This window comes from Lissotriton helveticus, chromosome 2_1, assembly GCF_964261635.1.
Source record: "Lissotriton helveticus chromosome 2_1, aLisHel1.1, whole genome shotgun sequence".
Taxonomy (NCBI): Eukaryota; Metazoa; Chordata; class Amphibia; order Caudata; family Salamandridae; genus Lissotriton; species Lissotriton helveticus.
In genome coordinates, this window is record NC_136059.1 from 2,019,579,363 (window position 1) to 2,019,595,247 (window position 15,885).

At 42.4% G+C, this 15,885-nt stretch overlaps 1 protein-coding gene across 3 annotated transcripts in view; it reads left to right on the top strand.

The window, feature by feature from the left end:
- The window catches only part of GLRB (glycine receptor beta), a 268,016-nt gene that overhangs the window by 186,489 nt on the left and 65,642 nt on the right, over positions 1–15,885 (top strand). For 2 of the 3 annotated variants that reach the window (XM_078676982.1, XM_078676983.1), the window contains exon 8: positions 9,723–9,875. In XM_078676982.1, coding sequence (XP_078533108.1) covers positions 9,723–9,875 — 153 coding nt within the window. Of the gene's footprint in view, positions 1–9,722; positions 9,876–13,776; positions 13,953–15,885 lie in introns of all 3 variants that reach the window. The other variant, XR_013607195.1, reaches the window with a different exon arrangement.

Genomic DNA, 15,885 nt, shown 5'->3' on the forward strand with positions numbered 1-15,885 from the left:
CTTCCACAGAGTGTGGAACTTGTACTGTCAAGGAATGTCCTAATACTATGGAATCACTTTGTCTGATAGCTAGTGCTGTGGCTGCAACTGACTTGAGGCACGCAGGCAGAGCCTGGGCTACAGGATCTAATGTGCTCGAAAAATAAGCACAGGGCTTGTATTGTCCTGCTTGATCTTGTGTGAGAACAGATAATGCTGTACCTTCACGTTCAGTGACGAAAAGTGTAAAAGGCTTACTGTAGTTCGGTGTAGCTAGAACTGGAGCTTGGCATAGAGCTTTCTTTAACTCATTAAAACTAAGTGTATGTTCAGATGTCCAAGGGAGGACAGTCGATACGGCTGCCTCCTGTGTCGTTAACTGTATCAGTGGTTTGGCTAGAAATGCATACTGAGGAATCCATTGTCTGCAGTAAGAAGTGAGGCCAATAAAAGCACGTACCTCCTTCTGGGTCTTTGGCTGAGGAAGACTCGCTATTAACTGGATACGGTCAGGTGTCAACTGCCTACCCCTCTTGGACAGTAAGTGGCCTAAATAGATCACTTGCTGGACACAGAATTGAAGCTTCGAAGGGGACACCTTGTGCCCCATCTCGGCAAGGAAATACAAGACTGTAAGGGATGCTCGCTCGCAAGCACGTTCAGAACGGGCTGTGATCAGTAGATCATCGACATACTGGAGCAGGGCAGTGTCAGTTGGCATGTGTATGTTGTCTAGTTGTCTCTTAAGTGCTTGACTGTAAATACTAGGACTTTCTGTGAAACCTTGAGGAGCTCGTGTGAACATATAGCTCCTTCCATTTAAACAAAATCCGAAAAGAAACTGGCTGTCTGGATGAATGGGAACACTGAAAAATGCGTTCTTGAGGTCTATGACTGAAAAAAATGTGGCTTCTGAATCAATGGCTGTCAATAGGGAAGAAATATCTGGGACAACTGGGTACTGGGGAATAATACATTTATTGAGTTCTCGAAGGTCAATCACTAATCGATATACAGGGGGTGCATTTGGATCAGTACGTTTCATGACGGGAATGATCGGAGAATTACATACATTGGAGTCAGTTTCTACAACTACTCCTTGAGCCATGAGCTCGTCAATAATTTTGGATAAGGCTGTTACAGCCTCAGGTGGCAATCTGTACTGTCTGATTCGTGGCAGGACTACACCTGGCTTGAGAGTCACACGATGGGGTGTGATTTGCATATAACCAACATCAGTTGGACCTTGTGCCCATAAATGCTGTGGAACATTGGACAATCTCGGATCAAAATCTCGTAATACATAGTGACCCTTGAAGTCACGTAAGAACAGTCGTATTCCTTCTGGGGAGCAGCAAATAACTGCACCTAATTCTTTCAGTGTCTTAATGCCTAACAAATTTTCTGGACATGACTTCGTAAGTAACAGATCAGTAGTGCGGGACAATGGACCTACTTCTAGAGTAACTGGCTTAGATATCTCGTTTACAATAGGCTTTCCTGAAAATCCAAGGGAAACATTTCTAGAGCCTGAGAGCGGAGCCCCTGGAACTTCGGCGTGACTGATGGTGGTCCTACTTGCCCCTGTATCAATCAAAAACTTTCTGTCTTTCCCTAATACTTGACTGTGAACATAGGGACCCTCTTGATCTACAGGTATCTCGATGAGAGGCAAGCCTACCTCCCTCTCTAGGCTGTTTCATGAATATGGCTGATACTCTGGATACTCGGACTGTGCATACTGGTACGTCTGCTGTGTAACATGCTGTGTTGCAGCAATAGGCTGCGGTGCTGGAACTGTCTGTTGTGCATTCTGTGGCTGAGAAGTCTGTGCAACTTGTTCTTGTCTAGGCGGACGTGGTCTTTCTTTAGTCTTACCGGTAGCTATATTATGTTTCAGAACTGCACACTCGTTTATATAATGACCTGGCTGTTTACAATAATTGCATGTCCCTTTAACGGGAGCTGCAGGATGACTGGCTTGATTCGTACCCCTCTTCTGACTGTCTTGAGGAACAGATTGTGCAACTAATACTTTCATTTTCGTGTCTTTCATACGTTTCCTCTCGTGATCTTGCTCTTCTCTGATTCTATTCTGGTGATACTGAAGCATCTGTAACATTTGGGACGGGGTACTAGCTTGCCAGGTACTTTCGACTTTCAAAACTCGATTCTTAACTTGTGGACTTGAATTCTCGACTAATTTAGTAACGAAAAGATGAGGGTATGACTCGCTACTTGTCTTGAGGCCACTGTTGATACTAAAGCATTTCTCGAATCTAGAATAAAAATCACTAGTGTCTTCATCTTGTTTCTGTTTACAGGCTGAGATTGCATCCCAGTCTTCCTTTTTAGTGGCTAATAATCTTGGCAAAACTTGTATTAGTAGTTCTGGTAATTCTTTACATTTCTCTCCTAGACCGGTACCTGGTACTCGTATCTTATCTTCAGCTTCTAGGACTGCCCAATCGATCTTTTTCTCTCCCACCTCCCATTCTTTTTCCTTGAGTTTTTCATATACCCCTGCGGGCAACAGGACCTTTAACATTTTAATTATATCTGGATACGTGTATTCTCCCATACGGAGCATGTCTTTTAATTCTCGGTGGAACCCTGCTGGATCTTTATCATGACAGGGAATTAATTTCTTCATCTCTAAGAGTTCCATCTTTGTAATCGGAGTGTAAACAAACACTCTTTGCATTTCACCATCTGCTGTCCTGACTGGGTGTACTTCTCGTAACGGATTCTGTCTGTCTATGTAAAAGGGTTTACTTTCTGGGGGTGAGACATGAACAAAATGCGGGTTCAAAAACGTTCTGTATTTGTGGCGCTGTTCTAGAATAACACTAATTAAATCGGTACCTAGACCTTTCCATCTATACTGGAGTAACTCGTTCAGGACATCGTGTAACGGACCTGGATCAGAATGCTGATCCTCATACAGAGTAATGAGGTGCTGGATCATATACATACCCACCAGTCGTTGCTCGGCTGGGGGCAGTTTCAGAAACATTTGTGCCACTATTTCGTCTGGAAAAGTGGTAGAATCAGTAATCCATCGGACTGCTGATCGGGCTAGTTCTTGTTCATGCATGGTACTTAATTCACTGTAACCGATTCGTGATTTCAGAATGTGATCGGTAGCTTGAAATACTTGTTCTAGAGAACCTTGTTCTGGTGCTGGATGAGGAACAGTTTTCTTGTAATCTAGACGTGAATATCGGTCGGAAAGTCTAGTTCTACCTACATACGCTATTCTGGTGGGATTCTCGTCGTCTACCTCTTCAGTAGAGTCATTTTCTTTCTCGCTTACTTGTGCTGCTTTACGTTGTTCGTGTAACTTTAGTATTTCCTTACGAATTTTCTTGTACATACTCTCTATACTACTGATAGTCTTGTGCTTACCCTCGGCTATATTATCACTCCACCTTGTCAGGATTCTCATTTCGGCCGGATCTTTAGTCGGGTAATCTTGTTCTCTTATTAGACAATTAATCAGAAACTTTAATATCATGAGCTGGATCTCAGCTTTCCTTTGAGACATGGCTTCGCCAATACTTTCTGGATCATCCCCTGTACGGATGAAACGATATATTCTGTCTAGATCTCCTTTCATATCCGGTAGGGTGTCCAAATACCCGGTCACCCGTCTTACACGGATGGAATATATTACTGTACTATCATCACCTGCAACTGGATCATAACGGCATTCAGTAAGAGCTCGTCGGATATCTGCAACGGACTTATATTTGGGCGTACGCTGTAACGCACATTCATGTAACTCGGCCAACGTTCTACGTTGGTGTGGTGGCGGGGTACCCGGAGGACCTCCTCCTGCGGCCCCTAAACTAGAATCATCGACTGATACTCTTCGTGCTGGCAGAGTGGGAAATTGTAATATAGGCTGGACCGGGGGTACCGTAGCAGGTACTGCAAGAGGTGCCCCGGTGTCTGGAGGAGCTGGATTTACATTATTTACAGAAGCTGGCGGAACAGGATTTGCATGTTCCGGAACTGTGTCGTCCAAATAGGACGAGATGAATATATCAGCTGCGGTCGGTCTATGACGTAGCTTGGTCGGAACTAGTGGTGGCGGAAAATTACTAGATGCCTCCGGGGTCGCTTTTGGCAAGCCCTCGACAAGAAGAGGGTACATACCCTTAATAAGGGCGTTCCTCTGTCGGTCTGACTGTTCTGTTTTAACTCGTTCACCTATCTCGATTAGTTCCCTTTCTTGGGCTCGTTCTAAGGATTCTCTACTTAGTTCTGACTTTCTGATTTCTTTTTCGGTTCTTTTATGAGATTCTTTGCGCCATAACTCGATGGCATCTTTCTGTGACTGTCTGGCTTTCTTTTTCCATAATGCTTCTTCTACTCGCATGATGCACTCGGCATCCCACGTACCTGATACGGGCCATCTATACTTTTCTTCTAACTCTTTGGTATACTCTACCCATAAATCTAGATATAATATGGCACTTATGCCATGCTTCTGATACATAAAATGACCTGGACTGTCCCTAGGCGGGACAGGAACTGCTGCTTCTAGCAGACCTTTTCTAGTTTTTAACTGACGTAGTTTAGAAAATAAGGGCATGACTGAACTGTAATCTAGACACAATACAATACACAATGAACACGATAACTACACCACATTCATACCACGACATTTAAAATACATGAATAACATTTAAAATAACAGTTCGAACAGAATACTACCTGGAATACTGAAAACAGAATACATGAATCTTCTCGAGAACAGAACTGACTAGAACAGAAACTAGATGCACTGCTAAAACAGTACGAAACTTACCGGTCTCATAAAGAGACACGTCAGGACCCGCATCCACCGAAGTGGACACTTCGTTTTGGGTCTGTGTACCACCAAAACCCACGGACCAGAGACAATTAAATTGACCCTGTCTAGATACTACCCCAGCAACGGTACTCACCGGGCAGCAAGAACGGAAGGCCTCGGACTGGACTGGACTGCTTCGACGCCGGACGGACGAACTTCGGACTTCTGTTACGGGTGGGCCTCCGGATACCTCGGACCTTGGACTCTCGGCTTGGGCTCTGGTCGGGACTCGCCGCGTTCCTCCACCGCCTCGTCTGGATGCTGGACCGCCACCTCCGTCTCCTCCGTGGGCCTGAGGGATACTTGAAGCAGAAATATCTGCACGTGCACGGTATGGTTCCGTCACGGCTGCAGAGGGTCAGGGGGCCGGCGTGGCTTCACCGGCGCGTGGGGAAAGGGCAAGTCCCTATTCGGGCGCCATTATGTGGTAAATAAATAAATAATACCTCTATTTTTGAATGGATAAATGAATAACAGATAGCTCAATAAATAAGAGTCAAGATTCGAGGTAGTAGGAGTTTGCAGGTTTAATACAGCATCAAGGACAGGAACAGGACAACCTGCACAGGAATAGGATGACAGGGCCCGACAGCTGCCGGGGCTGGATCTGGGATGAGCGCGCTAACTTTAATAACAGTACACAAGCATATATACTAAAACAGTTGCATTACAGTGAATACAGTAGGCGGAGCAGTGGGTGTGGTCAATAGCAGTCGCGAAAGATAAGGGTGAAAGTAGGTGTAACAAGAGGCGTATACATAGACATGTGATGTAAACGTAACAGAATATGTCATAAATGGGGTGGAAACATGGAGGGGGCTACCTAAGGAGCCGGGACCTCTAACCTAATGGTGCGCGCAAACTGACAATGACGTGTTACTAGGAGAAGCTGGGGGCTATGAACTCTATGCTAGGAGCAGAGACTGAAGTCTGGAGAGTCAGGGCGACATGTACCTAAACAGTATCTAGTATCTGATGTTTAGAGAACATGTTGATATAAACTAAGAGTCAGGAGGGAAAAGGCTAACAGACTCTAAGACTGGAGCATGCATTATCCTACATGTAGTGCGTTATGAAGAATATTAAATGACCATTAAATGCAGTATTTCTCTTACATGGAGACGTAAAGGCTAGACAATGACGGAAACTATTGATGCGATTCAGTAGCTTAGGAATGCAGAGAAGGAGGGCTGGACTGATAACTAGAATCATAACATACTCTTGGCAGACTCGTAGGCAGAGCCAGGCTGAGCCGGGCACTGTGAGGCAGGAAGTAAGTGAAGGGTCAGGAATACAGGTGGGGGCTGTATCGCTCCTCAGCGAGGGCTCAGGAGACAGGAGCTGAATCTGGTGTCCGGGCCCTTTTGAGGCCTAGAAACGGGGACTTTACAATGAAATAACGTGCACACTGAGAAACGTGGCAACGCAACTTTACATAGGCCTAATACTCGTAGCTTTCACGAGAACTGGAAACTGGCATACTAGGGATGGACACAACTGTAATTGCGTCTTTAATCAAACATGGGGAATACATATGCATATTAATCATGCACACATAACATAAGATGGAGGACACGTAGGGACACAGAACATGGCAAAATTTACTTTTCCACACCCTTGACAGAGTTCAGTCCCTCATCCACATCACCAATGCTACACAATGAGGGCAACCCTAATGTTCTCTCAAACTTTGAGGCAGCACCGCAACAGCCCCTTATGAGGTATAGACTGGTGCTGCATGGGCCCAGGCAACCTTCGGGCTCGGATAGGGTGGCCCTATCCTGTGGCGGGCCGGAGTTTGAGGACGAAGCATAGAACCTACCTTTTAACCCCACTGATACCGTTTAGTCCTTCCTTTAGAAAAAATGGTATGAGTAGTTTGGTGACGCCAGATGGTTAGACACCTCTCCAGACAGAGGTTTGTTCTCTCCACCTGATCCAGTCACTGGGTAGAGTGAGTCATTCGCCATGGTCAAGAAGAGAACAGCTGAGCCCCTTGAGCTCCAGCTCCCATCAGTGGAAGTTAAAACTAATGTTTTCAGTGGAAGTTAAAACTAATGTTTCACTTAAGATGCTGCATATGTGGCAAACCAGTGCAGAGCCCCTACTTACATTTCAGGAAGCCCTTACGGATGTCCTTATGGGGCGTGGTTCAAACCCTGCTCAGGTGTCCCAGTCAACCGCCAGGCTGCCCTTTGTCACTGCCTTGCCTAATGGGACCAGACATTCCTCACCCAGCATCCCACCCGAAGAGTTTAAAGTGCAGACTTTGACAGCCAGCATCAACCCTGGTGCTCTTCGCACTGCACTTCTGGATAGGGTGCTAACAAGCTGCTACTTTCACGCTATTTGAGACTTGGTAGCCCAGGTGCTATCATAGCCTCAGAAGAAGCTTGTGCAGTTTCACTCAAGTCATGCTGGATGGTTTGGACGCAGAAGAATGGGCACAACTGTGGCTCTTAGGTGCCAAACTTTGTTGCAGTCAACAGGCTTTCATGGGATGTCCAGGCCAGTCTTCTTTACTTGCCCATCAGTGGCTCTCGCATGTGTATGAGACAAGGGGATTCAGTGCTGGAGCACTTTGAGGATAGCAGGGTCACTGCTTGCTCCTTGTTTGTATGATGCTCCTCGCCAAACACGTTCATCCTTTCAGCCCTCCCATTGCTAAGGTAGAGGGGGTTCAACCCTGCCTATACCAGCCGTACCCGCAAGGCTAGCAGGTTTCCTAGCCTTTTCGTAGCCATGGCAGAGGCTCCCACAAATCTCATGGACACTGTACTGTCTAGACCTTCACACCCCTACCCTTGCCAAATCATCTTCAGTACACCCTCCTTGACTCACTGCCCTCCAGTAGGAGGCAGTCGAGTACGGTTTAAATGAAGTCGCAGACTGTCACCTCAGACAAGTGGATGCTGCACCTTATTCGGCAGGGGTATGCCCTCCCATTCCTTGAAATCCCATGCCAGCTGTGTGAGCCGCTTCTCCTTGTTACACCAGGTGGTACAGGCACTTTTGGTTGAAGGAGGGTTTCGATACCAGAAGTAGGTTGTGGTGCGTGCTACTTCTGCTACTTTCGGGTGCCAAAAATGGAAGCGTCTCCGGCCTAATATGGACTTTCACCCTCTCAATGGTTTCCTTAAAGACCCATTCAAAATGCTCCCCCTTTCCCAGCCCCTATATGCCTTGGACTTTGGAGACTCGATGGTAATGTTGGACCTGCAGGATGCATATTTCATGTCTCGGCTTTGCAAGCCCCTATATGTTATATGTGGTTCACAGAGGTCTCTGAACATTTCCAGTTTGCCTTTCTCCCCTTTGGCCTCACCAGTGCACCTCGGGTGTTCACAAAAGTGATGGCAGTGGTTGCTGCTCATTTTCAGAGGTTGGGGCTTCAAATCTTCCCCTACCTCGACGACTGGCTGCTGAAGGCAGGCTTGCCCCAGGCAATCATCACCCACCTTCCGATTATGGCAATCCATCTTAATTCATTAGGTTTCACAATCAACATGTCATGTTGAAGTCAAATCTCACTCCTTCTGAAATGCTCCCTTTCATCTGAGCCATTCTGGTTACTGTGCAGTCCAGGACATTTGCCCTATGATCTCGATGTGTACTTTGGGGAGTTGTGAAGCTGTTGGGTCTGATAGCCGCCTGCATCCTTCTGGTGAATAGCACATGCAGGATCTGCAGTGGGATCTGACGTCCAGCATCAGGGGAGTCTCTCCGATCGTGTTCAGCATTCTGAGTATTTTGCAGAGAGATCTGCCGTAGTGCTAACTAAATTACGATCTCCTTATTGGCAGTCCCTCTCCCTTCCCCTCGTAGAGCCCACGGTGGTGACTTATGCATCACTTCTGTGGGGGAGCTTCCCAGGAAAAATGGAAATCGGAGCACTCTGGTCTCCGGCTGAGACTGCTCAACTTCAACCTGTTTGCATTGAAGCCCTTCCTGCTCTCCTTCAAAGGGAGACGGGTGCAGTCGTTCAAGGACGCCACGCCCACTTGGTACTGCACCTGTACCTTTTCTAATTAAATCTGTCCAGGATATTTTTTTTTTTAGCTGCACTCTGTATTTTAGACACTTTTAAACCATTAACATGAGCAATATGTTAGTACCTACTAAATTTATGTACAGAGATGGGCATATTGGAATTTAGTGAGCATGTGTGGGTCTGCATTGTGCACTGCTAGGTGGCGATACTAGGCAGTTGACAAAAATCGAACATTGGCAGTACTCCTAAATGAAGTTGTCATAGACTTATTTGCACTGACTGAATGCCTTTGCCGACAATAATGTCCTGTATTAGCTGGCAAACTACCTTAACTCGTTATATGTACTGATCATTAAAATGCCCAAGTCGTTGTTCAGATAATTTTCTTAGTTTGTTTTTCTATTTTTTATTTGATATTGTTGCCAGGTCTCAATTAGAAACATCTGTTCAGTAGCTACAAAATCAGCACCAAATAAACGTGTTTTATTACCTGAAGATTGTGGCATGTGATTATTGATCTACAGCAGCATGCGGTGGATGTTCTACTGTGCCACATACAGGCTGCGCGAGCGCATATCTGAAAGGTCACATCAAACCATTCAGAATAGTAATCGTGTCCTTCTAGGAATCAGTAAGACCAGAGAGTGGTTTTGATTTAGCTAAATATTTATCCAAAATAAAAGCATTGAAGTGCCTTTCTGTAACCTCAACTGATTTTAAAGTTGGTTTCTTAAGTAATTATTTTTACCAGCGATGTTGTATTAAATGTAAAGTGTGTAAATTATTTTAATAGGTATTGTTGCCATAAATCAGAAACAATTCAATTAAAGAACCATATATGTTTGCAATTTACCTCCTTTTGTGTCATAAAATTGCTCTTTTCTCCTAAAGGTTACTACACATGCGTGGAAGTCATCTTCACTCTAAGAAGACAGGTTGGATTTTACATGATGGGTGTCTATGCTCCTACTTTGCTCATTGTTGTTCTTTCCTGGCTGTCCTTTTGGATCAATCCTGATGCGAGTGCTGCAAGAGTGCCACTAGGTAATCTTCTCTAACGTGCCACATTGGCGAGCTTCTTCGGTCTCGCTACAGTCTGCTTTTAGTTGTCTGTTGTAAGAGACCTCTTGTGTATAATAACTTAGAACATTCTTTGAGCCATCCCATTATTTTATGGCTTTCTTCCTCTTTCTGTGTTTGTCCCCCCCCTCCTCCGCTACAATAGTATCCTTTTGATTATTTGACTTGTATCCTTCCACAGCAGGGAACTGTTTTTCTTTTACTTTCAGCACTCATAGGAGTGCTTCTATTTTGATCTTTAATCCGTGTAATGCTTCCTCTATTAATTCCCTTGTTCTGCTCCATCTTCCTCCCAGCACTCGGTGGCGTTTATTTTCAACCCACCCCCTTCCTCCTCCAGTGTATAGATTACTTAAAACTATGACAATTTAAGACATTTAAGAAAGACCTAATATAAAGAAAAGCAGAAAAAAATAATAACTCCTTTCAAGACCCTATGAAATGACTGGCACGCTATGCCGAAAAGTTAAGAACTCGGAATGTACAAGCAGTTTTAGTTAAGTTTAAAATATTTTGACAATTAACAATCTGTCATAATTATGCCAAAAAAAGCTTAAAATCCACCCAAAAAATGGAGTAAATAATTAACAGATATTAATACTCAATTGCAAGGTGATCAGACTCTGCAAAGCCTAATGTCTGTGGTGCAGAGACTAAGGGGTTTCAGTTCACGATCTGCTCAGTGCTTTGTTTTAAATCTTTAAGGATGGCTTGCACAGCTTTAAAATCTTGCCAATTCCAGTGTTGCTCCCTCGCGCCTCCCTGTCACATTCTTCTTTTATCTTTTCTTTTTTGAAGGGCTCGGCAGGTGAAATTTGCTGTGAAGCCATGACTTTATTTACATAATAAAAATAAATAGGTTTTTGATCAATTAAAAGCATCATGACACAATGGTCCACTTGCGTGGGGATAGCGAACGGCATTGACAAAAAGCATGGGCATAGTCAAAAGACGAGAAATCTTGTCTGTGCCACTGCTCTCATTCCTTTGTCGTTTTCATTTTATACTTACTATCGACAAAGATAATAAGCTGAGTGTTGTACTGAAGAAATGGAGCGACTATTTTATTTTAACATGTTTTCCAATAGGGTCATCTATGTGCAGTGCAGGATTTACTACTGTTTTTCTTTTTCTTTTTCTTTTTTTTTTAAGTAGTAGCTTACACCCGGAGTTTGCGAATACCTAAAAGTAGTAAACTTTCTCAAATGGGTAAACTTTCTCAAATGGGTAAACTTTCTCAAATGGGTAAACTTTCTCAAATGGGTAAACTTTTCAAATGGGTAAACTTTTCAAATGGGTAAACTTTTCAAATGGGTAAACTTTCTCCAAAGGTGTAAACTTTCTCAAACGTGCAAGTTATCTTAGTGAATCAATGTCCTAATAGTCTATCATATCTTAAATCATGTGATGGGTTTTTTGTCCTGTTGGTTTTTAAGTTCTGTAAGGATGCCTAAAAAGATTATGATCTGCTTTGCAATTATATAGTAACTAAGAAAAAACACAATTCTCAAGATTCATGGAGACACAATACCTGTATTACTACACGTAATCCAAATACCAGGCCACAGCTGTGGTTCCCATACCAAGAAACTTAGTAAGAGGTACATGCCTTTAGCCAAAGCTTCTATGGTGGAATGTCCCAAATATTTTGATAAAAATGCACCTGTACCAGTTTTTCTTTCCTTAATTGATTCAGCCGTATGATCGGGCTGGCTTCACAGATTAGTTGGCTGGGTTTTGAAACCTGCTTTAGCGTTAGAACTTTGGACCCGATTTTCAGAAGACCTTGATTTCACAGGTAATGCAAAGAATTTTCCACATGCACAGTGACATATTACTGCACAACAATGCTTTGCTTATTCAGAATTAGAATTGCAAATCACAACATTCTGCCCCTTCCAATCATAGGGAAGTGCAGGAGGCAGATTTGCCTCCCTGTGGTTAGAAAAGGTATGCAAATATATTCTGTGACTCATTTTGCAGTTGTGAAATGTTCACAAATTTTACAGCTCACACTTGGCATGTGCACACTGCAGACACAGAGGTGCAGGCGGTGTTCACAGGGACTAACCTTGTGTTGCCCTGTTGTTGTGGCATTGTTGACTTGGATCATACTACTTGCACACTGCGATGTTGATTGCTGCAATGTTAGTCTGCTGTCTCATGCAGGCCTCTGTCCAAGTGTTCGCAACAGATAGCAAGGAGTGGCAAGCCATTTGTTTTCCCATTGGTGGTTTGCAACTTATTGCATACTATGCCTTTGCAGAGCAACGTGGAAGTTCGTCCTAGCGCAATGAAGACATTTCTCTGTGATAAGCCTCTTTTGAGATTCTGGCCATTTATTTCTTAAGTCGCTATTCTGTAATAGTTTCTAAGTTCAGTAGCACTCTGTATTGGGAAAAGCACAATGTAATACCCGGTGTTTCCTGTGAAAATGGATTTTGTTTAGTGCAATGTGAGATGTAGTAAGGGTGTATTCTTCTGCCAAGTTCCCAGTCAGTCTTTCTTGCATGCCAGCCACTTGGCCGTGATCCTATATTTTATGAGATGCACAACATTGATCGATGTGCAGTTGTATTTCTTTGAAATGATTCCATATTCGGTTTTGAGACGTTATGATGGATTCTACTCCTGTGTCATTGCAGGTTCTGTAATTGCTGCTAATACTTGCTGTACTCCCATTTCAACGTGCTCTTGGTCTGATTTATGTACAGGAAGCTGCAGATGAATTACAAATGAATATATTAAATCAGATTTACACATTTCTATTCAAAATGATGTTTGGTTAACGTAAACATCAACACAGCTTTGATATTCCGACAAGCAAATGGAAGTTGCAACAAATTCTTATTAACAAAAGCAATCAAACAGGGCAGTGGCTACAACGACATCCTTACTGTACCCACACTAGTTTAATAATCCTAAAGTGGGACTAAGAATACAGATACACATTACAGGGTAAGTGGAACAGTCCAGGATCAAAAACCATTACAAGATGATTGCCTTATAAATAGCAGCAGATTCACGCTTTCATACAGTGCAACCTTCCTTTCAGAAATTGAAGGCAGGACAGCAATATAGAACTGTTCGAACCGCTATCATCTTCTTTAATAAAGGAAGTCGTTTTAAACAAATCAACATCAGCAAAGGAGCACATGTTTATAATCTGGCTAAATGTATCAAATAAATAAAAAGGAAAAAACTACTGTTCAAACTCCGATTAATACACCTTTCCACAGTGAAATGTAATACAGATCTCAGATCATTTAATATGGTTTATTCGATTTAAACTTAAATCAATGTGGCTGCATTTATTGTTATGTGCTATAGACCATCAGTTTGCATATCTCACTACTAGAAAGCCTTTCACATTTTATAATCCAGTGTGCTTTTCACCTGCAGTCCTACCGTGATAGCTGAACATTTTTCTATTTGGTTTAATAATCATTATTTTATTGCAGTTCATACATTTGTAGATATGTTACTGCCCTGCTGCAAATGAGAATGCCAATATTCATTGTAAATGGTTAATAATAATTATGGCGTTTTACATTGCAAATCAATTCTATGTTGGTTGGGAAGATACACGATGTTACCTCACATTTCTTTATACATATTTCCCATGGTTTCAAAAGTTAAATACTTCCACAAAATATTTGTTATGGTTTCAAGTCAATTAGGAATTTAATTTACCAAGAAAGGCTAATGAGTTATTGAATATTGCTTGCTGGTTGGTTTCCTTAGCAATATACTTTTTCAGAAGTCGAATCATTTATCTCATATTTTGTCATGCATATTCATTCATCAGACACTTAAGTTATACTGTCTTACATGGCCCATTCTTCATCCATATGTTTGATTTCAGTTCGTAAAATGTGGAACAATCATTATGCCAGAAAACCTTGCCACCACATTGTCCTCATGGATGGAAGACCTATCTGACCCAACTCCCTCCTGTTTTCATTACCATTCCTTCATCTTCACGTTGTTTGTCATAGCTGCTGCGGAGTGAGCAAGTCTAATATGACATCTGAAAATAAGGTTTGTGATCACTTGCCTTTGAATAAGTATGTTTCTGTTCTCGTTTTAACACCATGCAATTGTCTTGATTTATCTCTGATAATTTCTGTGTTTTTTCTATGGCACATTTACTTTTGTCGTACTGCTCATTAGAAATGTGCTATTCTGAATTACGAGGTAAAAAGAAAGAATCAAGCCTGACTTAATTAATATCCTCATTCCTCTCATGGAATTATTGATCTAAAATGTCTGTTTATTTACAAGAATACTCCGAATCAAACAAAATTTAAAATAGCTGCCTCTGTCTACAGGATCTGCCATGTTCTACTGGAAATATAGTAAAATATCTTCATAAAGTTTTTCTTTTGCTGCATGGCCTATTCTAGATTCATGCGTTGTGACTTGTTATCCCAATTAGTGATAGGGTAGTAAAAAACTTGTTTAAAAATCTTTTATGTTTTGGCGTTGACTGTAGGAGCACCCATTGTGAGTCCTCTATGATGATGTCGACCATAAGCTCACAATTCCTTACCACATGAACACCATTTAATTTTTTTTTCTACAATTAAGTTTGTAGACTTGCATGAGTGTGAAGTAATGTAAAGTAAATGTTTAGTACCAGGGCATATTGTGGATCATGATCAAGAGATAATTTGCCCAAGACATAGACTGAAAACATGGTACCAAAGGCGCATAGAAAATAATCTTATCCATGGGAAGTCTAAGGTTTGATGGAAAATGTTTGTAGTTTGAATAATATTTTTAATACTGCATGTGCTCAAAATATTCACCGTTTTTAGGTATGAAAAGGACTCTGTTTAGATTTTTCCCTGGGTGTATACATCACTGCCTGTGTTATGACAAGCTTCTGGTGTGGCATTTGTCTTCAGTTGGGTGATGTGGCACTCGTTTTTGTCTGGCTGAAAAACATTTTTAGACCCTTGGAGCTAAAATGGTGGGGCTCAGATGTTGAGTGCAGAGAAGTGACCGAATTGTCTGAATCAAAACACAACGCGGAGGCCAAGTTTGTTACTCCACTATTATAATAACAAAGTGCACGTTAACCATGCCTAATGCTCCGAAACCTGCAGTACCTTGGCCAAATAACAGTGACTCTGAAATGTCATCTTGGAAACCATAAAGAGATTTGAGATTTAGGAATAATAGTAGTCATTTCGTGTTCATTGGGTTGAAGACGCAGGAAAGCACCAGCAACTTTCATACACATTTCAAATTAACTTTCAAGTTGATGATTGAACCAAATAGCAGAAGATTACTGTACTCACGCCCAGTCCTTGCCAGCACTGTTGAGGTTAATAAGGTTACAAAACATTTTTTTTGTTGAAAAAGAGGCACAGTATTTTCAAGTTCAAAAACACTCACAGAAAATGATAAAAGCTTTTTCATTGCTTATGAAATATGTGACACCAGAGAACTGACAGAAGAGGTTTAGAAAGTAAACTGAGGCTGAGAGTGTATAGGAATATTATCCAGTGGGCCAGATGATCTATAAATATGCAGTTGCAGGAGGTTTACAAAGAGTAATCACACGATTCCCTTGCCGAGAAAGGTGATAAGGTTGATGTGGATGATGAAGCCAACACCTGGAAAGATGTTGGGACACAATCTTTAAATCAATGTCTTGTGGAAGAGCAGGAATAATATTGTTTTGTGTTTAGCAATTAAGCTGTTTACAGAGGCATAGCCAATTTCTGCCAGTGCTTTCAAAGTTTTCCCCGCAAGGAATCTTTTAAATGCGAGCAAGCGCTATGACCATTTTCTTCCGCTAGGAATGCGAATAGCCATCCAGAAATACAAGTAACATTTGTTCTATTACCCAGCCTCAATGGCTCATACTCTCAACTGTAGGGAAGAGGGCTCTTACCCTATTTGTTATGACTAGTACACCTCCAGACAAAGAGAGTAAGAAGTTGGAGGTGGTAGAGAAACCATG